This window comes from Symphalangus syndactylus, chromosome 16, assembly GCF_028878055.3.
Source record: "Symphalangus syndactylus isolate Jambi chromosome 16, NHGRI_mSymSyn1-v2.1_pri, whole genome shotgun sequence".
NCBI lineage: Eukaryota > Metazoa > Chordata > Mammalia > Primates > Hylobatidae > Symphalangus > Symphalangus syndactylus.
The window spans coordinates 72,259,671-72,286,822 of record NC_072438.2 but is presented as its reverse complement, the minus strand read 5'-3'; the positions used below and the strand labels follow the sequence as shown (position 1 = coordinate 72,286,822).

Genomic DNA, 27,152 nt, shown 5'->3' with positions numbered 1-27,152 from the left:
CTTGGCCTCCCAAAGCGCTGGAATTACAGGCATGAGCCACCATGCCTGGCCCCTCTGTTATTTTCAAAAAGCTGAGCGTTACTAGAGGACACTATCCTCTCTTGGGAACATGATACATACAAACCCACTGCGAGAGGGTCAGTTACGAGCTAATGACTGATTACATTCCTGTGCCCTTAAAGGTGATTACCTCAACTTTCTAAGGAACCAAGAGATCTCTTTAAATTTCAACGCATAAAAATAATCACCATCAATGTGTGTTAAGCCCATTGAAATTGTTTGGGGATGATGAATGGGAGGAAACTGGAAATGGGCTTAGCTAGAACAAGGGCAGTATTAATTCATTTGCAGAGCCACAGCCTGAGCGTCGCAGTGGGCATCAGCTGCAGCTCCCCCCACTCCCAGCTGCATCTGACAACCTCTGATCTATGCACACATGCCCTGCATGTACCAGAGCATGCCCAGGGTTGACGAGTTTGACTTTTTGGTGTTACTGTTTTCCTCTTTAGTTCTGAGTTACTCTCTTGATTGGAAAGCAATGGGTCAAGTGTAGCAGTAGATCCCTGTTTTAATTTCTACACGTAACTTGCAGGCTTCTTACTACTTTGTGCTGATTTATTGTTGTCCTGATTCCCGTTTTCTGAATGGTTATTCATTCCCAGCCCAGGCCTCTCTGATGACCATCTGGTTCTCCTTCGGTCACTCAAACATCTGCCCCAGAGACTTGGAAAATTAGCTTCCTTTGGCAACCTAAAAATAATTTTAGTGTGACTGAAGCCTGAAAGGGAAATCACCGCGTTCCACTGTCCTGTGGATACTGACCGGGGGAATGAGCCAACAGAGCTTCCTGGGGATTTGGAGCTTAGATGTTCTCTGTCACATCTGCAGATTTTTTCTTTTTTTTTTTTTTCAAGTCTTGGGAACCATAAAAACGTGGTGAGAACTGGGTGCAACCAGTCCTGAAGTTTTCTTTGGGACTAGGCATGCTTGCACAAAGGAAACGGCTGGAGATAAAAGCCACGCTTTGCATGGTTTGTTTGTAAGGCTATAAGAGCTAGCTGAGAAAGACAGAGGATACTCAGGATTGCGACATGCTGTTAGTCACAGTGTGTTCCAGGAGAGCTCACAAATGCTTTGAAACAGTTACAGGATATTTCTAAGGACTAGACTTTTAGCTTGGACCCAAGAAGCCTGTCTCATAGGCAATGATGGTTTGCCCCCCACCCCTAGAAGATGAAATTTGCTAGAAACTAAAACTCAGTCCTCATGGTATTTCTCATCTAAAATTATTTCTAGCCGCATCGTCTAGTGCAACTTTTCAGAGGTTCTGCAATGATATAAAATGTCAACATAATAATGTTCAAATAAATTAAATGCCCTTGTAAGTCATAATCCAAAGATGTTAAAATCTAAAGTAATTAACATCTCGACTTAAATTTCCTTGACTTTTTGTGTTAAAAAAAACCAAAGCCCTTAGTGGCCTCCTTTGATCTCTCCTATCTATTTCTTATTTTGCTCCTTCTATTTTTTTTTTTTTTTTTTTTTGAGACAGAGTCTTACTCTTGTTGCCCAGGCTAGAGTGCAGTGGCACAACGTTGGCTCACTGCAACCTCTGCCTCCCGGATTCAAGGAATTCTTCTGCCTCAGCCTCCCGAGTAGCTGGGATTATAGACATGCGCCACCACACCCAGCTAATTTTTGTATTTTTAGTACTTTTGTATTTTGTATTTTCACCAGGTTGGCCAGGCTGGTCTGGAATTCCTGACCTCAAGTGATCCGCCCGCCTTGGCCTCCCAAAGTGCTGGGATTACAGGCGTGAGTCACCGTGCCCAGCTATTATTTTGCTCGTTCTTAGTTAAGGAGATCCTTGGTGCTGGATGCTGGAAAAAGATTGTGTTTTTCAGCATCTGCAGCCTGGGCTGTTTTCCACAGGAACAAATACAGTTTTTTCAAGCTCCAAGAAGACTGAATTCGTTCAACAGCAAGTCTCTCATGTGCTTTACTTATTAGTGATATGCAAATAAAAAAAAGTAAGTGGACCCTCAATAGTATCAAAACATTGTCCCCACGCCCTTGATATTTAGAAAAATGAGCCAAACCCCAGTCCCTAGACAGTTGTCCTAGGCAAGATTTTGTTCTTGGGACCTTATTTAAATTTGCCAAAGGTGGTATCGAGAACTGTAAAAACAAAAAAAAATACCTGAGCTTTTCCACTATAGTTTCGTGGATGCTGGCAGGAGACTTGAGATTCCTGAGTCAGAGACAAATGACTTTTATTACTCACGGCACGGCAACTAGATTTTGGCTTCCCTAATCCCACTTTTTAGGATTTAATCCCAGTTTATTTAGGGCTTTATGTTCACATCATTTCCTCTTCCCCCCGCAAGTCCTGTGGCGGTGACACAGGCTCGGGGGTGTGCACACACAGTGGATTTGCATCACAGCTGAGGATCCCTCACCATAGGCAACCTCAGTCTTTTATGATGGGCTAGAAGCAGACCTGATCAACCTTTGCACCAGAGGAAGATGTGCAGCTAGAAGCAGACCTGACCAACCTTTGCACCAGAGGAAGGAACCTGTCCGTTCCTCCTGAGACACTATCTAACTTTCAAGGCTGTTCACTCTACAAACATCCCTGGAAAGACAGATAATTCCATGTAACAACAGCCTCTGTCTCTGTTTGCAAGCCATGCAGGAATGCGAGAGGCCCAGGGAGAATTACCTCCCGATAGGGCAGACCAGAGAGACTCAGTAATATCAAGTAAAGGCAGGTTGATGAGGAAAAGATTCTTGGCTTCTCTTAAAGATGCCAGTCAGTCTGACAGTTGCCTGGAGTTCACGACCGTGAACTTAGACCCAGTTGGCAGGAATCTTCCTCCCAACTGGAGTTGGAGGGAAATCAACCCGGTCCTACTTCAAGTGCTTTCTGTGTGTATTCAGTAGCTTCTTGATTGGCATTTTCACTTTGACATAAAAGTAAAGGGCTTCGTGGCGTACTGCATTGGGTGTGGATGGTGCCTCTGATGGAGCTCTACCTTCTTAAAAGCAGGAATGTTCAGTCACTCCTGGGCCACATTTTCCATTTCCACTGCCTCTTGGCATGGAAGTGCTTAGACTGAAGAAAGCTTCATCTCTCCTTCCACATTTGTTCAGCTGGAAAAACACCCTCTGCAGATTGATGATCCAGACCTTCTGTTGATGATTCTAGAGCGTGTGCCCCTAATGAGCTAGTAAGGGCTAATACTTCTGCTGCCTGTTCCTTGAGATTAGTTTTTTCTCAGGTTTTGAGTGTCCCAGGGATCACGTGGCATTTCTTTCTCCTACATATTTTGGGGCAGTAATTGGATATGTCTGTAGTGATTCATATCCTTCCCCTTTGGGGAAGACTCACTTGAGTTTCCTTTTTACCTGCTGCTTAAATTAGTTCCATTTCTTCTTTATAGGCTTGCGTGCTGAATTTGGGTGCTTTTTAAAAAGTATTTCTACTGTTTCTTTGCTTTCTGACTCAGACCTTTTTTCCTAACATACTAATCTAGATAATATCATACAGGGTCCATCACTGTGAAAGAGATGAAATCAATCAATGACTCTTCTATTTAGTGAAATATCCGTTGTTCAAATGCATGCTAACCACCACTGGCTCTGCGTTAGCTATTTCCACCTAGGAAATGTTCTCCTATCAGACCAGCATCAAGTTCTGGCCTATTCTCCTCCCGCCAGGCCCTGCCCCCTTGGTATTTCTCTTATTTACTCCCTTTAGAGTCCCTCATTTCATGCATTTCTCAGCCCACTTTCATCAGAGCAATGACCGATAACTGTGTTCCTTTAGAATTTACTGAGGATTTTTTTCATTCTTCTCGGTCTTCCTTGCAGTTTTGCCTTTAAATCTGTCCACATATGCTGATCTCTCTTGGGAGAGCTGTCCCAAATCATCCTTCTAAATCTCTTCTCTGCAGTCTTAAAATCATTTCTCTCATGTTTTCTGGGCCTGGAATTCCACTCTCTTCCCTGTGGTTTTGACTCTTAGGTAGCTTTCTTCAGGTCCCAGTCATGCCCCCTAATTTAGGAATAAGATAGCATCTCCCTACTTTTGTGACACCCTCTTTAAGATAGGAACCATCAAGAGTCTTTTCCATACATCACTGTGCTCTGGGACTTCACAATCCCAGTTACTCATCGGACTGTGGAGTCTGTTGTCTAAGATCTCCTCTTTTAAGGAAGTATCCCATTTTCTCTAGTTAGTCATCATGTATTTATTTTGTCTTTTCCACTGCTCCTATTCTGATCAGAGGACAAGAGCATGTTTTCAAATCCTCCTTGTTCTTGTGTGCAAACATGATTTCTAAAAACTGAGCATTTCAGGCACATGCCTTTAAAAATGCCTTCTTAGCTGTGAGTTTTGCAGTAATTTTATTAAAGAGCTTTTTTTCCCCATCTTCAAAGAAGATGGCATGTCTTTGGAATTCTGTTGGTTTTTCTTTATTTTTTAATGAAATCTGCCACCTTCCCATAGATATGAAGTTGAAATGTATATCTCTACAGTCTAGAGCTACAGTCTATGTAATCATCAAATCTGGAGGCACCCTGAGACTTGGGAGAAAGCTTGGGCCTTTTTATTTTTTTGATTTCAACTAAACATTACCTATATTCTTATGATACACATTAGGTACTCTACAGTGAATTCTTTTTTAATCCCCATGATAACCCTATAAGACAATTGTAAGCTAATTTTAACCCTTTTAACATAAATACAATTGTTTTTATTTCACATAATGAAAAACTGCCTTGGATATCAATGATCAATATGTTACAGGCACAGTCCATGCTGGATTGTGTTACAGCAGCCTATGGCACATGTAAATTGCATTACACTCTGCATACACCTCCTGTGCTTATAGTTTATACATTGAGCAGAACAAGTTTCCATAAATCGCTGATTAAAATATGTATACTCTGAATAGGGAGCAACATGACAGTCTCCCTTATTTGTTGGCTGATGGGCTACTCAGGTGCAGCTGAGAAGCTTTCATTTCTTCTCTTCTTCATTTCTGAAGTAAACGTGGGGGAGAGCAGGAAGAACTGGGAAGTCGCAGCTTAGTTCCGCGTCCCGTTCCACTGGAGGCTGGTTCTGTTGGCCCAGGGCGTTGGTGAATTCCAGAGGCCCAGGCCCTGTTCCTCGTCCATGAGCCTGGTCTCTGTGTTCTTTGTTAGCTTTCCTGTTGATTCTGATGCACCTCCAAGTTTCCCTAGGCCATTCTCAGCCCCTGAGAATCTGCCTCGGAATCAGACCTGTGTAAATCAGTGGCCACGTCAGTCACTTTCACTCTCTCGGTCGTTTCTTGGGCCACTGCTTCCGCCTTCATGCCCACTTCCAGAGCTCCTCTTTTGGCAACTGCTGAGCTTTGGGGGAGTTCTCTGTGTGAACGTTCAGCCTTCTCCAATCCACACTTAGGATTCAGCTTTCTCAAGTCAGATTCACTGCCACACGCTCGTCAGCTTGTTGGTTTCCAGAATTTGTTGCTTTTGTCTTCTGTTTTCTTTATCCTTGTGAATTATGTCTGTCTTTTCCTAAAAAAATATTTTCCCTGTCATGTTAGTGTGGTTTCAAAGGGAAATCAGGAGAAATCTGCCACCTTTAGTCAGAAACCTATGTTATTTAATTCCCAAATGCAGGCCCATTTTTCAGATGAGGACATTGACGTTCAAAGAGGTTGACTGACGTGCCTAAATTGCAGTAAAACAGTATAATCAGGATTTGTGCCCGGGTAGCTGGCCGGATTCTCAACCACTCTGCCCCACTACCTCTCTACAAAATTAAATGCTAAAGATGCTTCTTCATTGAGTGCTGTGTATGTTACAGGTGTGGAAAATGATGCAAACAGGAAGGCTCTAGCGTGGAAATTGGCAAATTCTATGAGACTCCATTAATATAATGGGATTGTTTTGTGCTACACTTGATGTTAGCCAAGAGGCCGAGAAGCAATAATGGCATTGTTTTGTAACACATGAATTAGAAACTGCTCATGAATAATAGATTTTATCAACTGTTTCGCTGAACTGAAGGCCTTCCAGGAGAACATTTTGCAAATTTCGTTTCAGAACAGCTAAAATGACATCATTTCCAGAACAGTTTGCTCTGTGCATTGGGAACAAAACCACACGCAGAAAAGGGACTCTCTTAGAGTGTGGACATTTTCAGACAATAGTCAAAGTGTAATCAAAATTGCATTTTATATTGCTACTTCCTGACATAATCTGGAATGAATGTGTCTAAGCAACCCACTTCCTGTTCAGTGAGTTACAAGTCATCTAATATCACAACAAACTCAACGAAAAAACAGTTTTTTGTTATAAGAGGAAACAGTTCCTTTTAATTCATTCCCCACTGCTAACCCTTTCAGTGGGTTCTGAAATAAGATGTCACTCCTTCCTTGCTCAACAGCAAGAGCTCTCTGTTTGCAACTCTTTGAGATATCTCTAGGTCCATTCTTACTGGTTCTAGCTACAGGCATTAGGTAGCCACATACACCATCTCTCTTTTTTTTTTTTTTTTTTTTTTTTTTTTTTTTTTTTTTTTGAGACAGAGTGTCGCTCTTTTGCCCAGGCTGGAATGCAGTGGCGCGATCTCCGTTCACTGCAACCTCTGCCTCCTGGATTCAAGCAATTCTCCTTCCTCAGCCTCCCAAGTAGCTTGGACTACAGGCGCTCACCACCACATCTGGCTAATTTTTGTATTTTAGTAGAGATGGGGTTTTGCCATGTTGGCCAGGCTGGTCTCGAACCCCTGGCCTCAAGAGATCTGCCCGCCTCAGCCTTCCAGAATGCTGGGATTACAGATGTGAACCACCACCTCTGGCTCACATATACCATCTTTAGCATAAGATTTCTTTGGCATAAAAAACCTACTGGCATTTTGTAGATCATAGAAACTCAGTCTGTCATGACCGGAAACCTTTCAGGCAGGCTCCTTTCCTTCTCAGGTGCTTGTAAGTGCTTGTATCATCTCCAAAATGTCTCTGATCCTATGAAAACCTGGGGCTGTGTTGGGAAAATAAAGGAGAAGACAGATGGAGAAGACAGATGGAGAAAACTTCCTAAGTCCAGAAACAATAGGCTGGCATGGTTTTCCTCGCTTGGCATGAACATCTCAGATAGACTTTCCAACATTTGGGACCTTGGCCACTGTGTAATAGGCTACCCATTTAGTAGGCACCAAAGGCGGTAATGTCTTGCAAGCCAGGGAATCCCTTACTCTGAAGATCGATAGCCTGGGTCAGGTGGTATTATCAGAAGGAACCAGGAATTTTTTTTTTTTTTTGACACAGAGTCTTGCTCTGTCACCCAGGCTGGAGTGCAGTGGCGCAATCTCAGCTCGCTGGAACCTCTGCCTCCCAGGCTCAAGCGATTCTTGTGCCTCAGCCTTCAGAGTAGCTGGGATTACGGGCACGTGCCACCATGCACAGCTAATTTTTGTGTTCTTAGTAGAAATGGGGTTTCACCATGTTGGCCGGGCTGGTCTTGAACTCCTGGCCTCAAGTGATCCACCCGTCTCCACTTCCCAAAGTACTGGGATTACAGGCGTGAGCCATCGCGCCCAGCTGGAACCAGGAATTTAACTTACTCTCTGGTAATTGCTGTTCACAATCTGGAGACAGTATGGAAAGAACCTGGAGACAGGTTCTTTGCATAAAGTTTTTAAGTCAAGCAAAGGGGAGGCTCTAAGGCTTTTCTCTGGATTCTTCCATTTGTATGTGGCCCAGAGCTCAGGATGTCTCAGAGATGGCTCTTTCTTCTCTGTGTACATATTGATGTCAGGATTTGGGGCTGGGAAAGACATCCCTCCAGGGAATCTCTAAAATCACCCTCAAGATTCTGTTCCTGCTTTTTCTTCATAATTTAAACCTGGACACCTGCCAGTTCCTGATAAGGTAATATGAATGCAACAGATTTATGACCTTTGTTTTACATGTCAGAATTAATTTGTTTTCTCAATGCCCCTTTCTCAACTTTGCCTACGTTGCCTCGTTCTCAGACCTTTTTATTCCTCTTTCTAACCCAGAAAGATACTTGAACTTGAGGAGGAAGAGGGAATCTTCCAAACTTCATATATTGTATACAGAATTTGTATATAAACAATTACTTCTTAAAAGAGATTGCCTACGTAATTACTCTAACTGCTTACTTTATACCTTTTTATATATTGAATTTTTTTTTCGTTTTTGAGATGGAGTCTAGCTCTGTCGCCTAGGATGGAGTGCAGTGGCGTGATCTCGGCTCACTGCATCCTCCGCCTCCCAGGTTCAAGTGATTCTTCAGCCTTAGCCTCCCAAGTAGCTGGGATTATAGGTGTGTGCTACCACGCCTGGCTAGTTTTTGTATTTTTAGTAAAGACAGGGTTTCACCATGTTGACTAGTCTGGTCTTGAACTCCTGACCTCAGGTGAATTTTTTTTTTTTAAGAGAAAGAAAGGGTCTTTCTATGTTGCCCAGGCTGTTGATCTTGACCTCCTGGGCTCGAGTGATCCTCCTGCCTCAGCCTCCTGAATAGCTGGGACTACAGGCACCCACCACTGTACCCAGCTATATACTGAATTTAATATACAATATATAATTTTCATTACCTGTTAATTTGAGGGTGAGAAGTGGCACTATAATTACATCACCTTTTGATAACTGGTAAGAGAAAATGCAAATGAAGAAGCTTTTGAATACATACAAAATCACTTTAAGTAGGACCAGGTTGATTTCTCCCAACCCCAACTGGGAGGAAGATTCCTGCCAGTTGAGTTTAACTTCATAGTCATGAACTCCAGACAACTGTCAGGCTGAATGGCATCTTTAAGAGAAGCCAGGAATCTTTTCATCGTCAACCTTTGTTTTTTTTTCGTTTTGTTTTGTTTTGTTTTGTTTGTTTGTTTGTTTGTTTTGAGACAGAGTCTCGCTCTGTCGCCCAGTCTGGAGTGCAGTGGCGTGATCTCGGCTCACTGCAACCTCCGCCTCACGAGTTCAATCAGTTCTCCTGCCTCAGCCTCTCGAGTAGCTGGGACTACAGGCACCCGCCACCATGCCCGGCTAATTTCACGCCCGGCTAATTTTTTGTATTTTTAGTAGAGATGGGGTTTCACTGTGTTAAGCCAGGATGGTCTCGATCTTCTGACCTCGTGATCTGCCCACCTGTGCCTCCGGGCATGAGCCACCTCGCCCGGCCTCATCCACCTTTCTTTACTTGATACCTTATATGCCTTTTTAAGTATGTATATCTTCCTTAGCGAGAATATTACCTATTTTAATATAAGACTGTTTTCCTCTAGAACCTCAGAGGAAAATAAAATTTCAAATGAGAAGGTTTATTGTTTGATGTATCTCAAAAGTCTTGTACATGTAAATTACCCCACAATATTTTATAAACACTCTGAAGTGCATGTGTCTCATTTTCTTCTCTAGTAAATAGGGGTTTTGTTTTGTTTTTAACATGTTGGGTTTCTCTAGGATGGAGGACCCAGTGAGCCTTGGGATCAGACTTTGTGCATCACCTCCTGGGGTCACACAACTTCCAGATGTGTGGGCTGACCTCATGTCGACGCCTCCAGGGTGCCTGGGCTGAGCTTGATTCCAGGAGCCATCCGATCAATACTCAGGAGCGTAGCACACAGAACATTTGGTTGACTAAGATGTATAGCTGCCACAATACCAAATTTTTACTGTATTTTAGAAACCTTAGAACTGGGTTTGAATTTCTGGTTTAATATTTGTTGCAACTTGCATTGTGGGGAAAAAGCACTGGCCCACAGGTCAAGAGACCTGGGCTTCCATTGTAGCTTTGTAGTTGACCACTGGGAGACCACCTGGGTCACTGACCAACAAGTGTCCTCAGCTGTAGGATGGAAGATGAATTGGCCCTGGGGGCCCTGGTTCCATGCTGGGCAGTGAGATGTGTGCTGAGGAGGACTTGGGGCCCTGGTTCCATGCTGGGCAGTGAGACGCGTGCTGAGGAGGACTGGGGGCCCTGGTTCCATGCTGGGCAGTGAGACGCGTGCTGAGGAGGAATTGGCCAATGCAAGGCGTTGTGAATGCAGCATATCTGAAGGGCTGTGCTTTGATCCCGTGATCCTTCTTCTCACATAACACCTGTATTGCTGCTCCTTGAGCCTTGAGATAACATTGTGGAGGGGGACAGCATAAGTCATGGCAGGGCTGGGCTCTCCCATCAGCTCTGTGCTTTCTGCATTTCAGATGCCTGGGACAGATGAACCCCAAGATGTGTGTGGTGCTGAGGAATCCAAGGGGAACTTGGAAAGTCCCAAACAGGGCAGCAATAAAATCAAGCTCAAGAGTCGTCTTTCAGGTAGGTGGGGGATCTACCTGATGCAGCCTGCCTAAGATGAGTTTTCAGCCTCAGGAGCGGGGAGATGAAGCCATTGCCGGGATGAGCTCCTGTCTTCCTTAAAACCTCAAAATTGTTTTTTCCTTAGATGGTACATACCCCAGGCATAACAACTGCATTTAGCCTCCTGCCTATGTGAATTTCATTTTTTTTTAAGTCACAACAAAGTGAATGTCAGCATTTCTGTGTGTCTTTGTGTCCTGAAACATAACTGTCTTATGTTTGGTTCATTTACTTCAATCAGATTTCACATGATCCTTTCAATGTGGCGTTAATATCAAATCTGCATTTCAACTAAGCAGGAAAAAGGATGGAGTTGCAGCTTTTGGAGCAAATAGACTCTATATCTCCTGGGCATTTCCTTACGGCAGCTGGCCTGGGCCCAGAGAGAGAAAGTCAGCATTGAAAGCAATGGCTCTGTGCAGGAGGCACCTTAGAACTTTCGTATATCATGATCATTATGAAAGGCACTTTTTTTTTTTTTTTCCTGAGATGGAGTCTTGCTCTGTCACCCAGGCTGGAGTGCAGTGGCGCGATCTTGGCTCACTACAACCTCCGCCTCCCGGGTTCAAGCAATTCTCCTGCCTCAACCTCCCCAGTAGCTGGGATTACAAGCGCCCGCCACCGTGCCTGGCTAATTTTTTTTGCATTTTTAGTGGAGACAAGATTCCACCATGTTGGCCAGGCTGGTCTTGAACTCCTGACCTCGTGATCCACCCGCCTCGGCTTCCCAAAGTGCTGGGATTACAGGCGTGAGCCACCGTGCCCGGCAAAAGGCAATTTTTAGGCACATGATGGGTCTTTTCCTCCATTAAAAAAAAAAAAAGTAAAAATTGTATTTTATGGCTGTGTTGGTATAAAGATACAGCTGGAGGCCGGGCGCAGTAGCTCACACCTGTAATCCCAACACTTTGGGAGGCCGAGGCAGGCAGATCATGAGGTCAGGAGATCAAGACCATCCTGGCCAACATGGTGAAACCCCGTCTGTACTAAAATCCAAAAAAAAAAAAAAAATTAGCGGGGTGTGGTGGTGTACGCCTGTATTCCCAGCTACTTGGGAGGCTGAGGCAGGGGAATCACTTGAACCTAGGAGGCTGAGGTTGCAGTGAGGCCAGATCACACCCCTGTACTCCAGCCTGGCAACAGAGCAAGACTCCTCTCAAAAAAAAAAAAAAAAAAAAAAAAAAAGATACAGCTGGATTCATTAGTGTCTATTCATTACTATTATGTTTATTTTTTCTCTGCTTATTTAAAAAGATATTTCAAAGGAAACACTTTTGTGGGTCCCTGAAGGTGGCATGGGCCCTCAGCACTGTGCCTGCTGGCTTAGTGGGAAAGTCAGCCGTGGCTCCCCCTACAACAGTCATCTGGTATGGCAGGAAAAGCAGGAGTTTTGACGCCTGGCAGAACTAGGTTTAGCCCTCAGCTCCTGAGTTACCTTGTGACCGTAGACTAAGGATTTAATCTCCCTGAACTTCCGCTCCCTCACCTGAAAAAACAGGAGAGCACCCTGTGGAAGGCCGAGCAGATTTTTAAGAAATGCACATTAAAGCATTTAGCACAATGTGTAGTATGTTAACGTTCAAAAAACATTCGCGTCCCCTTCCGGCCACCCAGATGGGTGGAGAGGGCATGCCCGCACTGCTCCAAGTTTATTCTCAGAAAGATGGCAGGTATAAGATGGTGAAATACCTCTTTTTAAAAAAACATCCATGGCCGGGCGTGGTGGCTCACGCCTGTAATCCCAGCACTTTGGGAGGCCGAGGCGGGTGGATCACGAGGTCAGGAGATCGAGACCGTCCTGGCTAACACAGTGAAACCCTGTCTCTGCTAAAAATACAAAAACAAAAAAAATTAGCCGGGCATGGTGGCGGGTGCCTATAGTCCCAGCTACTCGGGAGGCTGAGGCAGGAGAATGGCGTGAACCCGGGAGGCGGAGCTTGCAGTGAGCCAAGATCGCACCACTGCACTCCAGCCTGGGCGACAGAGCGAGACTCCGTCTCAAAAAAAAAAAAAAAAGAAACATCCGGCCGGGCATGGTGGCTCATGCCTGTAATCCCAGCACTTTGGGAGGCCGAGGCAGGTGGATCACCTGAGGTCGGGAGTTTGAGACGAGCCTGGTCAACATGGCAAAACCCCATCTCTACTAAAAATACAAAAAAAAAAAAAATTAGTTGGGCGTGGTGGCATGTGCCTGTAATCCCAGCTACTCGGGAACCTGAGGCAGGAGAATCACTTGAACCCGGGAGGCAGAGGTTGCAGTGAACCAAGATTGCGCCACTGCTTTCCAGCCTGGGCAACAGAGCCAGACTCCACCTTAAAAAGAAAAAGAAAAAAAAGAATGCGATTGACAGAATGAGTTATTTTGTGCTCATGACTCAGAATAATTAGGCAGTGTTACACTTGAACAAGTGTTACAACATGGATTGGGGACCGAAAGGAGTGGTGATGACCAGAGGCTGATAAGGAGAAGTCTGAAGGGAGCCGGTGACCAGCCCGTTCCAGCCCTGAGGAAGAACAAAGAGAAAGTCATTTAAGGCCTTTGTGTTTGGGGCGAGGGTGTCACAAGGGCACAGAGGAGGCCTTCCTGTCCTCCGTCTTGGCAGAGTTGTTCAGGACCTTATAAACGGGTTCCCAGGGAGGTGCCCAGAGCTCTGAGGAAATACAGGGGCCTCTGAAACCAGGGAGGTCACATTCCTCATTTTATGGATGAGACCGGAGAAGTTCCAGAGAAATCCCAAAGGTCACTCAGTCAATGCCAGGAAAAGGATCTGCCTCCCAGACAAAATTCTCCTTCCCTGCCCTTTGGCTTCTGGGGAATCTTGAAAAGAATTCTATTCCGGGGAATCTTGAGAAGAATTCTGTTCCCCTATCTGGGGCTTTATCAATACAGATATGGAGAGGGGGAGCTGGAGGGCCTCCCAGGTGTGTGATACTCTGATTCTGCTCCTACTACTTAATTCAGAACAAGTGGCATATTTGGCTAAGTAGTTATTCCAGGGCTGGCCACTGTTTGCCACAAATGGATGCCACCCTCTCCTCCTGTGTCCTTCCCAGACATTCAAGGCCACAACAAGGAAACGTAGCATGGAGGAGGAAGCATATGCAGGAATCCAGCAGAACTGGGTTGGTTCCCACATCCACCACCTCTGGTTACATGACCTGGGTCAGGTGACTTTCTTGGATCTCAGTTTCTTTATCCATAAAATGAGGATTATGTTATATATTTATTTTGCCAATAAACGTGAGTGCCTTCTAGGTGCTGTGCCTTGTTGAAAGGTTGCTTTGGAAGAATGCATATGGCACTACCATTCCATGGTGTGGCAGCAAAAAGCCCTCGCCATGAGGCAGCTGCCACTATTATTACCACTGTTATTTTCTTTTTCTTTTTCTTTTTGAGATGGAATTTTGTTCTTGTCTCCCAGGCTGGAGTGCGGTGGTGTGATCTCAGCTCACCACAACCTCCGCCTCCCAGGTACAAGTGATTCTCACGCCTCAGCCTCTCGAGTAGCTGAGACTACACGTGCATGCTGCCACGCCTGGCTAGTTTTGTATTTTTAGTAGAGACGGGGTTTCACCACGTTGGCCAGGCTGGTCTCGAACTCCTGACCTAAAGTGATCCACCTGCCTTGGCCTCCCAAAGTGCTGGGATATCAGATGTGAGACACCGTGCACGACCTAACCACTCTCATCATTAATATTATGTTCATTGTCATTTTTATTTTCATACTTATTGTTCTCCTTCCGTCTCAAGAGAGGAAGAATGGGTTTGAACGGGTTCAGATAGGAGGGCCTTCTAGGCTGGGCATGGTGGCTCACTCCTATAATCCCAGCACTTTGGGAGGCTGAGGTGGGCAGATCACCTGAGGTCAGGAGTTCGAGACTAGCCTGGCCAACATGGTGAAACCCCACCGCTACGTAGTAAAAATACAAAAATTAGCTGGGCGTGGTGGCGGATACCTGTAATTCCAGCTACATGGGAGGCTGAGGCAGGAGAATCGCTCAAACCCAGGAAGCGGAGGTTTCAGTGAGCTGATACCGCGCCACTGCACTCCAGCCTGGGCAACGAGCAAAACTCCATCTGAAAAAAAAAAACAGAAGGCCTTCTAAAGAACTTATAGTCCCAGTGGGAGGTAGCACACACGTACACACAGTGATGGGCACCATGAGGCACACACAAGAGGTACAGGGAGTGGAAGTCTGTCTGGGTCTCAAGGATGCAAGATAAAGGAGGGGCAGTATGCTGGGGGAATTTGGTAGACTGGAAGTGGGGGACAGTGGTCTAGACTTAGGACAAAATGAATGAGAGATGTTTAGGGATAATGGGGAAAAAATTAATTCAATAAGTTTTTGGCAGCTGTTTTTCCTCCCCAGCCACTTGAAAAAGCCAAGAGAATCTGACAGTCGCAATGCTTCAGTCCAACAGAGTTTGTCAGAGTCATTAGGGGAACGGACATAGCAGAATTTTTGGGTGGGAGATGATGGTGCAGGGAAAGTTGGGTAAAACTTCACGTGATATTTATATGCCCCACAGTTTTGGAAAGAAGAGGACAGATCCCTCCTTTGACAACCATCAGGCTAGATCAGCGAACAGAGTGGATAGTGGAAGATAAGTCTGGAAAAGTAATTTAGAGACACATTAAAGAGGCTTAAGCAATTGGGCTTTGATTCAGTGCTGTGAAATATGTTCATTCTAAAGATATTTACATGCAGATTTTTAATGTGATCAGCTCTTAATTTGTCCTGTAAACTTGGATATTTAGTTCATGTTTTCTTAAAATGAATCACTCTGGTATCTACATATCAGCATATTATCTATAGATGTTACTGTATGTGGTTTCTCTTCTGTTGATGACAAGTGCCTCCCTGTCAGCTCAAAAGGAATTTTCTACTAATAAATCTTTTTCAGATGAGTAAGCATGCCAAGAGAGATTAATCTGGTCCTGAGTTAGTATTAAGTCATGAATTATTAAAGAGCTCCTGTAGAGGTTCCAACTCTTTCCACTAAGGTTTTGCCCAGACTGGCTCCAAAATGGCTAAAGCAACATCATCTCTCATTTCATGGAACATTTTTCTGATATTCTAACCTGGGTTTTCCTTACTTCATACCCCTTTTTTGTTAGCAGAGTTTCCTTTTAATTTTGGTACTTTCAGTTTATCTATGTTAATATCTTAGATTTGTGATCTTTTTTTTTTTTCCAAGACAGACTCTTGCTCTGTTGCCCAGGCTGGAGTGCAGTGGGGTGATCTCAACTCACTGCAACCTCCCCCTCCCGGATTCAAGCAATTCTCATGCCTCAGCCTCCCGAGTAGCTGGGACTACAGGCACATGCCACCACGCCCAGCTATTTTTTTTGCATTTTTAGTAGAGATGGGGTTTCACCATGTTGGCCAGGATGGTCTCGATCTCTTGACCTCATGATCCACCTGCCTCAGCCTCCCAACGTGCTAGGATTACAGGTGTCAGTCACCGCGTCCGGCCTGTGATCTTTTTAAGAACAAAATTTGTCTTGATTGCAAAGCAATTTCATATGTTTAAAAACCTGTATTACAAAATAAATATTTAACTTTAAAAAAAAAATAAACCTTTAATGGCATTCATTGTCATATGACTGTATCAGCTTTCTTCCAACTTTCTATCACTTTTAATAACTCGTCATTACTTTTTAAAACAATAATCTTGTTTTATTCAGTGCAAAACTTTCGGAGAAATATTTAGGTAAATTGAAATTTTAGGTAATCAGATGAAACATTACCTAGTCTAGGTGATGAACTTGATATATGAAGAATCTGTATATACACACAAACATGTATGTATACACATGTACACACACATACAGATAGGTATTGTATATCATATAAACATTGTAATATGATTATAGCTGTATTCATATGTAGTTGATACATCATTTAAGATTAAAGTCCCTTAAATTATTTTAAAATAACATAATACAGACTAGGTATTGATAAAGTCTTTAAAATTATTACTATAGAAGTTTTGTTTTTGTTTTTTGTTTTCTTGAGACAATCTCTCACTGTGTAACCCAAGCTGAAGTGCAGGATGCGATCTCAGATCACTGCAACCTCGGCCTCCCGGGTTCAAGCAATTCTCTGGCCTCAGCCTCCTGAGTAGCTGGGAGTACAGGTGTGCCCCACCACACCCAGCTAATTTTTTGTGTTTTAGTAGAGATAGGGTTTCACCATGTTGCCCAGTGCAGTCTCGAACTCCTGAGCTCAGGCGATCCGCCCGCCTCAGCCTCTCAAAGTGCTGGGATTACAGGCATGAGCCACCGCACCCAGCCTAAATTGTTACTATAGAAGTATCTTTAAAGGAACACAGCCGGGCGCGGTGGCTCACGCCTGTAATCCCAGCACTTTGGGAGGCCGAGGCGGGCGAATCACGAGGTCAGGAGATCGAGACCATCCTGGCTAACACGGTGAAACCCCGTCTCTACTAAAAATACAAAAAATTAGCCGGGTGAGGTAGCGGGCGCCTGTAGTCCCAGCTACGCGGGAGGCTGAGGCAGGAGAATGGCGTGAACCCCGGGGGGCGGAGCCTGCAGTGAGCCGAGATCGCGCCACTGCACTCAAGCCTGGGTGAAAGAGCGAGACTCCATCTCAAAAAAAAAAAGAACACAAAATTACAAACCATAAAGTTTTTAAAAAGGACATACTGTACTACATTAAAATTTTGAACTGTTTTTTCAAAATATACATTAAGACAGTGAAAAGGCAAAGCATAGACACGGAGAAGATATTTACAATCCATAGATCCCACAAAAGACCCTTATTCAAGTTACATTAAAAATTTGAACAAATGGGCCAGGCGCAGTGGCTCATGCCTGTAATCCCAGCATTTTGGGAGGCCAAGGCAGGTAGATCACCTGAAGTTAGGAGTTCAAGACCAGCCTGGCCAACATGGTGAAACCCCATCTCTACTAAAAATACAAAAATTAGCTGGGCATGGTGGTGCACACCTGTAATCCCAGCTACTCAGGAAACTGAGGCAGGAGAATCACTTGAACCTGGGAGGTGGAGGTTGCAGTGAGCAAATTGCACCACTGAACTCCAGCCTGGGCAACAGAGTGAGACTCTATCTCAAAAAAAAAAAGAAAACACCAATAAATAAATAAATAAATACGTAAATAAATGCCTATAAATCAATAAGAAAGACATCCAATTTTAAAATGGGCAAAAGACTTGTTCAGGCACTTTACAACTTTACAAAAGGAACACAGCCAATGAATGTATGAAAAGAATCTTGATCTCGTTAGTCATCAGTGAAATGCAATTTAAAAAACACAAATGAGTACCATCATATATTCCAGAATGGCCAAAATTAAAGACTGACACTGCCCAGTGTGACAAAGATGTGGAGATTCTAGAACTTGCCGGTGCTGGTGAAACAGCATGGGTAAAGCTGGACAGATGCTCGTAGTGTAGCCCAGAGACTCCACTCCTGGGTGACATCTAATGACATGTGAGAGAATATTTAGTAATGGGATATTCTAGATCAAGGGTCAGCAAGCTATAGTCCACAGCTCCATTTGTAGGGCTCACAAGCTAGAAATGCTTTCTACATTTTTAGTGGGTTAAGAAAAAGAATATGCAACAAAGACCATTTGTGGCCCACAAAGCCTAAAAATGTGGTAAAAAGCTTGCCAACTCTTTACCAAAAAAAGTGAACATACCAAAAAATGTTGCCAAAAATCTTTGCTGACCCTTGTTCTAGATCTAAAACTGGAGACACAAGCCAAATGTCCACCAACAATAGGATGGATAAGTAAATTGTGGTATGTTTAGACAACAGAATGTGTTTAGACAATGGAATAGCCTACAGAATGGGGATGAACAGGCTATTGGCATACAATACCGTGGTTGAATCTCATAAACAAATGCTAAGAACAGGAGCCAGACAAAAAGTATGTATTGTGTGTATTTATTGATGTAAAATTAAAAAACAGATAAAAGTAATCTGTAATGTTAAAAGCTGGGATAATGGTTACCCTTGGGTGAAGGATGGTTAGTAGCATAAAGGGTGTTTTTGAGGTTCTGGTTAATATTCTGCCTCTTGATCTAGGTTTTGGTTATGGGTATATGAAATTTCATTGAACTGTACACTTATGATTTGTGCACATTTCTATAAGTTGTTATACTTTAATTAAAAGTTTATTTTAAAAGTTGTGCCTATACTTGGAAAAAAAGCATCTGCACCAACAAGGAAACTGTACCAATCACAATGATGTGTTCCATCATCAAGAAATCATCTAATAGCCTTCTCACTATTCCCTTATCCATCAGAGCTACATCTTATTTGGAACACACATTTCCACTGCCCCTCATCTAATCTGGTCATTTAAAAAACCGGCAGTTTTTTCGTAGCCTGACAATAAAGGCTTCAGCACGTAACTAGCTTATGCAGATATTGCTGTTAGGTTGGGCTAGGCTCTGTGCTTTGAGTGTATTGGACGCTAGGCCTTCTCAAAACGATGAAGGTGGGTGTAAATACAACGAGTTTATGCCTCTGGATGTGCTTACGATTCTTTTTGTCCCATATCAAACTATGTTTTCTCCTCTTTTTTCTCAAGGGGGTGTACACCGCCTCGAGTCAGTTGAAGAATATAACGAGCTGATGGTGCGGAATGGGGACCCCCGGATGCGGATGTTGGAGGTCTCCCGAGATGGCCGGAAACACTCCCTCCCGCAGCTGCTGGACTCTTCCAGTGCCTCACAGGTCCGACCAGGGCTGTGGATCTTTCAAAGACCATAAGGGCTTCCATGTTAAGAAGAACTGCCCATCCATGCAGGCCAGGAGTGTCTGGGGCTAGAGAAATGGGATAGAGAGAGACAGTAGACAAAGTGAGGTCTACCCAGAGAGGCTACAAGGAAGTCAGCCTAATACTTGAAAATAGTGGGGGAAAAATCCCTTATTGGATCTCAAAATCTTCATCTCCTTCCTACTGTGTGTTTTGGAACCGAGAGGTGCTTTCAATTGGCAGGAGATTATGGCGTCTCATAGTCTGTGGTGAACCAGCATTGCTTGATTAATAGGAGCAGTCTGTGTCAGTGTAACAACCGTGTGGGTGGGTGTGGGCACATGTATGAGAGAGGGAGTGTGCGTGTGTGCCTGTACATGCATCCATGGCTCACCTGGAGTCCTACCTGTTACACAGTAATGACTCAAGCAGCCAAGGTCATGGGGGGCTGTAGAGGGGGCTGCACTAGCTGCTCAAGTTAATGTTCCAGAACCTGCTCCCATCTGAGCTCTGGACTCCACAGCCCTGCATGAGGGCCGCTCCTCCATCTCAGCATCCTCAACTCGGTGGAGACTGGGCAGGTGGTCTCCTCACCAAGGCTAAGGCAGGCTCAGTCCCTGAGAAACCTGTGGGGTATTCTTTGAGTCCTGGCACCACTAACCAAGGGGCTCAAGAGGAACCCTTAGCAGCTTGTCCCCAGCCCTACGATGAAGCAGAGATACAGGACGGGTGTGGCAGCAACGACATCCACACGTGCTTGGAGAGCTGTAGAGGGTAGAGTTCTGAAGGACCTGGGTCAGGGCATCTGAGGCAGTCCCTTGCTTGTGGGGTGTTATGACCCATTTACAGATGGAGCAACTGACTCTCAAAGGGGTTAAGTATTTTGCCCAGGGTGATATGCCAGAACCTCTGTAAGGCTTTAAAGGTGCTCGAATCAGTCAATTATGTTTCAGGATAAAGTATTTCTGTTGCTTCCGATGCCCTTTATCTGACCAGGAGAATAACAAGTGCCCATGTTTCAGGGACAGTTGCTCATCAGCCCATTTTGGGTTGAATTCACCCAAAGGCAACTTGAGGAGTGTTGGGGCATTGAGTAAAAGCAGAGAAAAAACTGGCATGGGACCAGTCAAACTTGTCCAGGCCCAGGACTGCGACCTGCCCAGAATGGTCCTGTTGGACCCACAGAGTCCGGGGAGATTGGAACATTGGAAGATCGCCCAACTGTCAGTCATTTTATTTTTTATTTTTTGAGACTGAGTCTCACTCTGTTGCCCAGGCTAGAGTTCAGTGGTGCAACCTTGGCTCACTGCAACCTCCGCCTCCCGGGATCAAGCAGTTCTGCCTCAGCCTCCCAAGTACCTGGGATTACAGGCGTGAGCTACCACACCCAGCTCATTTTTGTATTTTTAGTAGAGACGGGGTTTCATCATGTTGGCCAAGCTGGTCTCAAACTCCTGACCTCAAGTGATCCACCTGCCTCGGCCTCCCAAAGTGCTGGCATTACAGGCGTGAGCCACCGTGCCCAGCCTTGTCAGGCTGTGTGAAAGATGAGAGAGGGTTTACTGCCATCATGGCCACAGATCGAGCGTTGAGGTAATTTCTTAACTGACCTGCTGAGGAAACCCGACAGCATTTGTAGCCCAGAAACATCCTTTTCTAACCACACTTCCCGGGATCGGGAAGCCCAGGCCAGGGTAGAAAGTTTGAAAGGAGAGCTTTTCCCTCTCTTTTTCAAGAAAACTGTCCTTTCTCTCGTCTCTTTATTTTCTGCCCTTTTCTTTTTCTCCCAGGATTCGTCTTTCTTTTTTCTTGGTCTCTCTCCCTCCACTGTAAAGTATTATCTAGAACCGGGCTCATGCCCGTAATCCCAACACTTTGGGAGGCCAAGGTGGTAGAATTGCCTGAGCCCAAGTTCAAGACTAGCCTGGGCAACATGGCAAGACCTTATCTTGATGAAAAAATGTTTTTTAAATTAGCTGGGCATGGTCATGCATACCTGTGTTTCCAGTTACTTGGGAGGCTGAGGTGGAAGGATCGCTTGAGCCCAGGAGGTCAAGACTGCAGTGAGCTGTGATCACGCCACTGCATTCCAGCCTAGGTGATAGAGTGAGAGACCCTGTCTTAAATAAACAAATAAAATAAATAAATAAATAAATATTATCTAGATTTGACCTCTCCAGTAAAACTTTCAGCAATGATGGAGATGTTTTTTATTTGTACCGTCCAATATGGTAGCCATATATGTCTACTGAGCACATGAAAAGTGGCTAGTGGGGGGTGTATTTTTAATTTTAATTAATTTTAATTCAAATATAGATACAGGTGGCAAGTGGCTACCATATTAGACAGCACAGGTCTAGAAAATTCAAGGAGATCCTGGAAACTCTCTGAGAGACTGGTGAAGCCTATGGGCCTTTGGTTCCTTCTGGTTCCCAAAAGAGAGATGGAGTGAAGTACTGCTGAAGATTGGTGACCAGAGAAAGAGTTCCCTTAGGAGTTCACACACAAACCTCTGTATTCAAGGACTGAAAAACACATGCTATGTCTGGCCATCTCTGCAATGGTTTCATTAAAAGGGTAGTAACCTTGCCAAGCCCACATCATTTTTTTTTTAATGATTAAAAGTCTGGGAGGCCAACATTGTTGGCAGATATTTTGTAAAACTGCAAAAAAGTATAATTGTTCTGAGCTGCCAAAAATACAAAAATATTACTGGGGACGTCTCATTTTTGTGTTTGAATGTAGTATACGCAGAGACTCAGGATAAAACTGTTTTGCGACGTCTCTTTTCTCATGTTAAACATGAAGTGATTTTTTTGGCTTAGGTAGAATATCTGCATCAGTGAAGAAATTTATTATTCTAAGAAAACTAGCAAGGAGCAAGATTGTAGAAGTGCTTTGGCGATAGAGTCACTTGATCTCTTGTTTATGTTCTAAGGAGCGCAGCCTGCTTACACGTGTGTATATTATGAGTGATGGACACAAAAAAGGGGTGAGATTGGAGCTGCCGCGTGTCAGGAAGGGAAAGTGTGGCTCATTATGGGAAAATACTTTATTTTCCAAATGTGAGAGATGAGAACTGAAGCTGCTGCCGTCTCTCAATGGGATGTTTTATGTGGAATAACAGTTGTCTGGGTTTGTGGTTTGGGTTTTATAAGAAACAAGGGCTTGCTGAGTTTTTGATCGAGTGAATTAAGCTTAAAATGGCAAGATACTTTCTAACCATGATGGTGAACTTGGGATGGAGGCAGGGGTGACTACCAAGGGAAAGCCCGACCACAGGTGGTCATCCGGTATCACTGAGGCCTCTTGTTTCTGGTTCCTGACTCCATTCCAGATGTAGAATCTGTGGAATGTGGTCGAGGAAAGAGCAACATAAGGTGCTTAAGATCCCCAAGCAGTTCTTTATGTGGGGGAAGAAGCCATGGCAATCTATTGTAGTAGGGGCTGTTCCTCCGATAGTTTTTTTGAGATGGAGTCTCACTCTTGTCGCCCAGGCTGCAGTACAGTGGCACAATCTCCGCTCACTGCAACCTCCACCTCCCAGGTTCAAGCGATTGTCCTGCCTCAGCCTCCTGAGTAGCTGGGACTACAGGCACCCACCAACACACCCAGTTAATTTTCGTATTTTTATTAGAGACGGGGTTTCACCATGTTGGCTAGGCTGGTCTCAAACTCCTGACCTCAGGTGACCTGCCTGCCTTGGCCTCCCGAAGTGCTGGGATTACAGGCGTGAGCCACGGCGCCCAGCACCTGCGATAGTATTTATAGGAACCTTTTTTTGAGTCAGTGAACCAGAGAGAAATGTCTAGTACTGAAGACATCTAAGATTTTCAAAGCCTGAGTGTATTTTTCTGCCAGATACCACAATAGAACAAATGAGAGTGATCTCTGGCCTTGCCGTGTGCTGACTTTTAGGAATACCACATTGTGAAGAAGTCTACCCGCTCCTTAAGCACGACGCAGGTGGAATCTCCTTGGAGGCTCATTCGGCCATCCGTCATCTCGATCATTGGGTTGTACAAAGAAAAAGGCAAGGTGAGCTCTTTTCTGCAGACTGTTCTGCCTTCTGGGTGAATGTTAGCACACGTTTTTTGTTTTATTTTATTTGTTTTTGTGTTTTTGTTTTTAGAAACAGGTTCTTGCTCTGTTGCCCAGGCCAGAGTGCAGTGGTGCAATCACGGCTCACTGCAGTCTTAAACTCCTGGGCTCAAGCAGCGCTCCCACCTCGGCTTCCCAAAGCACTGAGATTATAGTCATGAGCCATTGCACCCAGCCACACGTATTCTTTAAATGGTTACTTTTTATTTTATTTGTCTTTACATGAAATGAAAAGTAACAGGTATAAAGAGGGACAGATAAAGTGGCCTCTGTATGGATTCAAGTGGATTCCCTGGCATTCTGTGCTATAGGTCTCAGTGTGAGATGGCCATGCCCTTTTCACTCCTACGATGTAAGGAGTCACCAACACTTGACTGCTAGGGCCAGAACCAAGGGTGCAGTGAATGATCCTCAACTTTTATCTCCAGTGAAAGAAAAGCAGAGCCTGCAGCTTCAGGGAGTACCCTTGGTTGTCCTTTTGAATGAATTTCATGGCGTTGCCATTATCATAAAGGAAATGATATGAATAACTTGACATAACACAAAAATCAAAATACTCATTTTGATATTATACAAAATGGAAAGACTAAAACAAAAGAAAACAAACGTGGCACCTGAATATAATGGGAAATGATTCTTATGAGCTATTTAGTGGATCCGTATGAAATTGCCATTTGTGGAGGTCAAAGATTGTCAAATATTGGCAATTTGGTATGTTTCTGCCTAAAACTTTTTCCCTTAATGTAATGTGTGGCTAGGACAATGTAAATAGATCTGAGGAAGGGAATAAGGAAGAGAACGCAAACTTGAGTTTGCAGCTAGTTGCTTAGTTTAACTCCAGGCCTGGTTGGGGAGGGCACTTCAGTTAAATACTACAATGGGACAGATGTCTTCAGTTAAATACTACAATGGGAAAGATGCCCTCAGTTAAATACTACACTGTCAACCTGGACTCTCATCTGCTTCTGATCTAGGGCCTTGGCTTTAGTATTGCTGGAGGTCGAGACTGCATTCGTGGACAGATGGGGATTTTTGTCAAGACCATCTTCCCAAATGGATCAGCTGCAGAGGATGGAAGACTTAAAGAAGGTAGGAGAAAGCCTCTTGTATCCTCAGTGACAGTGACTTTGATCCCATGAGAATCTGCCTCTTCACAAGATGTAGTGAATGCCACAGTACCTAGTAGACCTGGGCGGAATCTGCCTGGCACAGTCAGTGTAACCTGAGCTTCACTTTCCCTAGTTGTAAACTTGGAATATTAACACCTGCCTTGAAGAGTGGTTATCAGGATTACATGAGAAAATATGTGGAAAGTGGCTTAATATTTCTGTTGGGGTCTTTAGTGTCTATCTTGTCAACTTGGTCTGATCATGTTCCTTTCCTTGAAAATTTTGAGAGTTTGGGGTCCATTCTTACCTCAGGGCTGGTGTGGAAGCAGAGTGCCTGGTCATTAGTGGATATTTAATATCTTGCTACAGAAATCAACCACCACATACTCTGGTTCCTAAATGAACATCTTTTATTTATTTATTTATTTATTTATTTTTTAATGAGACAGGGTCTCAATCTATCACCCAGGCTGGAGTGCAGTGGCATGATCATAGCTCACTGTAGCCTCAACCCCCTGGGCTCAGGTGATCCTCCCACCTCAGCTTCACGAGTAGCTGGGAATATAGGCGCACACCGTCATGCCCAGCTAATTTTTGTATATTTTTGTAGAGACGAGGTTTCGCCATGTTGCCCAGGCTGGTCTCAAACACCTGGGCTCAAACGATCCGCCCACCTTAGCCTCACAAAGTGCCAGGATTACAGGCATGAGCCACTGTGTCTGGCCCTAAACGAACATCTTTTAATTCTCAATAGCACCTGCCATTTTGCCACATGTGAATATACTAGACAAGTGCTTCTGAATGCAAATTAAAGTAATATTGAGGTGCCAAGTTCTACCTTGCAAATAATTTTTAATGTTTAAATATATCATTTTATAGTGCTTTAAACACTTACAAAGCAATTCCACATATTTAATTATTTCACTAACTGCCTTGCAGCCCTGTCAAATTGGCATTTTGGAGTGACCATCTTAGAAACAGAAAAGTGACACTCAGAAATGTTAAGTGACTAGAAACTTGTCCCATCCTTAGTAAAGAGCAGAAGTGAAATTTAAACCCAGCTTTGTGATCCCAAGTTCAACTCACTTTCCCACCTTACTTGAGAAAATCTAGAATAGATATACATATCTTTATATTTTCTATGAAATACTTATCTGGATTAAGATTATATACTTTTTATAAAGTAGAATTGCCCAAAAGTTCTGAACACACACACAGGTATATATATATATTTATTTTATTGTACTTTAAGAGGCAGGGTCTTGCTCTGTCATCCAGGCTGGAGTGCAGTGGTGTAATCACAGTTCACTGCAGCCTCAAATTCCTGGGCACAAGGGATCCTCTTGCCTAAGCTTCCCAAGTAGCCAGGACCACAGGTGTGCACCGCCATGCCCAGCTAATTATGTTTTTAAGAGATGGGGTCTCACTGTGTTACCCAGGCTGATCTCAAACTCCTGGCCTCAAGTGAATGTCCCACCTCTGCCTCCCAAAGTGCTAGGATTACAGGCCTAGGCTACAGCGCCTAGCCTGCACATACTTTAAACAGCATTCACCAGAGCATGAATCCCTATTTTTTCCTCTCACCTATTAATATGCTTCCTTCATGAAATAATTAAAGTAGAATATTTTTAGTTATCTTCAAAAATGCTGTGACTGTTCAGTTCAATTGACCTAAACTTTAGGTGCTTTTGTGCTATATGGGTTCTTTTTTTGGAACTGATAAGAGTGAATTGGAATCTCCTATTTTTTAGGCAGAGCAACCATCGAACCCTGTATGCTAACAATAAGACGTGACCAGGCTTAATTCTCCCACGGCGGAATATTTATTTCTCTCTCTTAGAGGAAGGGTTAACTCCCAGGTGGTGTTTGTGTTGAGTTTTAGAACAATATAAAATTCTAGCAGAGCGTCTTTATAATGGATGTGCCATGTGTTCACTTAATTGAAATCCATCCTGCAAGGCTGGTAAAATGGAGCAAAACGGGGAAAAAAAAATCAATAGTTAAGAAAGGTTAATAGCACTTGATTCTCCTAAATACTGTTTTTTCATATGTGTTCATTTACAAGAAAAGTAAGTCATTGGAATGGATTTCAACCTGTTGAGTGATATGTCTTTAAAAAACCTTGCATACATTTTAAGAGCGCGAGTAATCATTTTAATATTTGCTCCTTTTCCCCTATGGAAACAACCTAAAAACATCCACCTCCTCATCTAATTGAGTAATTGGTTATGCCAGATTTTTAAACAGAGATTACTTCACTTATTTTATGGCTTCTGTAATTGCATTAAGGGGAAGCCACATAACAAATGCATGGGCACAGCTACATTTTTGTAACTCAGCTATAGGATTCCTTGAATTGTGCACACAGTGTGCTCCTGGGATTGGCTGTCTGCGAGAGGTGACAATGTGTGTTCTTATGCTGCTTTGCACTTTCTTATGGGTGTACAGAGTCCCTCTTCTCTACAGCAATGCTGTGCAAAGTTCATCTGTTCTTCTCTCTGGGGCATCTTTGTAGTGTTTTTGATGAACTGTTATTCCAAAAAAACAGGCCATGTCACAAGAGTGCAAACCAGAAACGAGCTCTGATAAGTCAACAGGATGTCCAAGTTCTTTTATATTCCTAGCAGACGCTATCAACAGCTTGAAAAATGACCTGATTGTGCCGCCTTAGAGTTAAAAATAATAGGAGAGCTGGGGCAGGGGGCCATGAGCGAGCATGTTCCTGCACATGCCTGGCAAATTAACATGACCCCGCAGTCATCTCTGAGATAGAAGCTTATAGTAACTTGCCAGCTTACTGACA

General features: G+C 43.9%; 1 protein-coding gene across 7 annotated transcripts in view; it reads left to right on the top strand.

Annotated features, from left to right (window-relative positions):
* Positions 1-27,152, top strand: part of PDZD2 (PDZ domain containing 2) — a 483,697-nt gene that overhangs the window by 401,786 nt on the left and 54,759 nt on the right. For all 7 annotated transcript variants that reach the window (XM_055245678.2, XM_055245675.2, XM_063619887.1 and 4 more), the window contains 4 exons: positions 10,233-10,344; positions 18,972-19,117; positions 23,058-23,177; positions 24,215-24,329. In XM_055245678.2, coding sequence (XP_055101653.1) covers positions 10,233-10,344; positions 18,972-19,117; positions 23,058-23,177; positions 24,215-24,329 — 493 coding nt within the window. The remainder of the gene's footprint in view (positions 1-10,232; positions 10,345-18,971; positions 19,118-23,057; positions 23,178-24,214; positions 24,330-27,152) is intronic.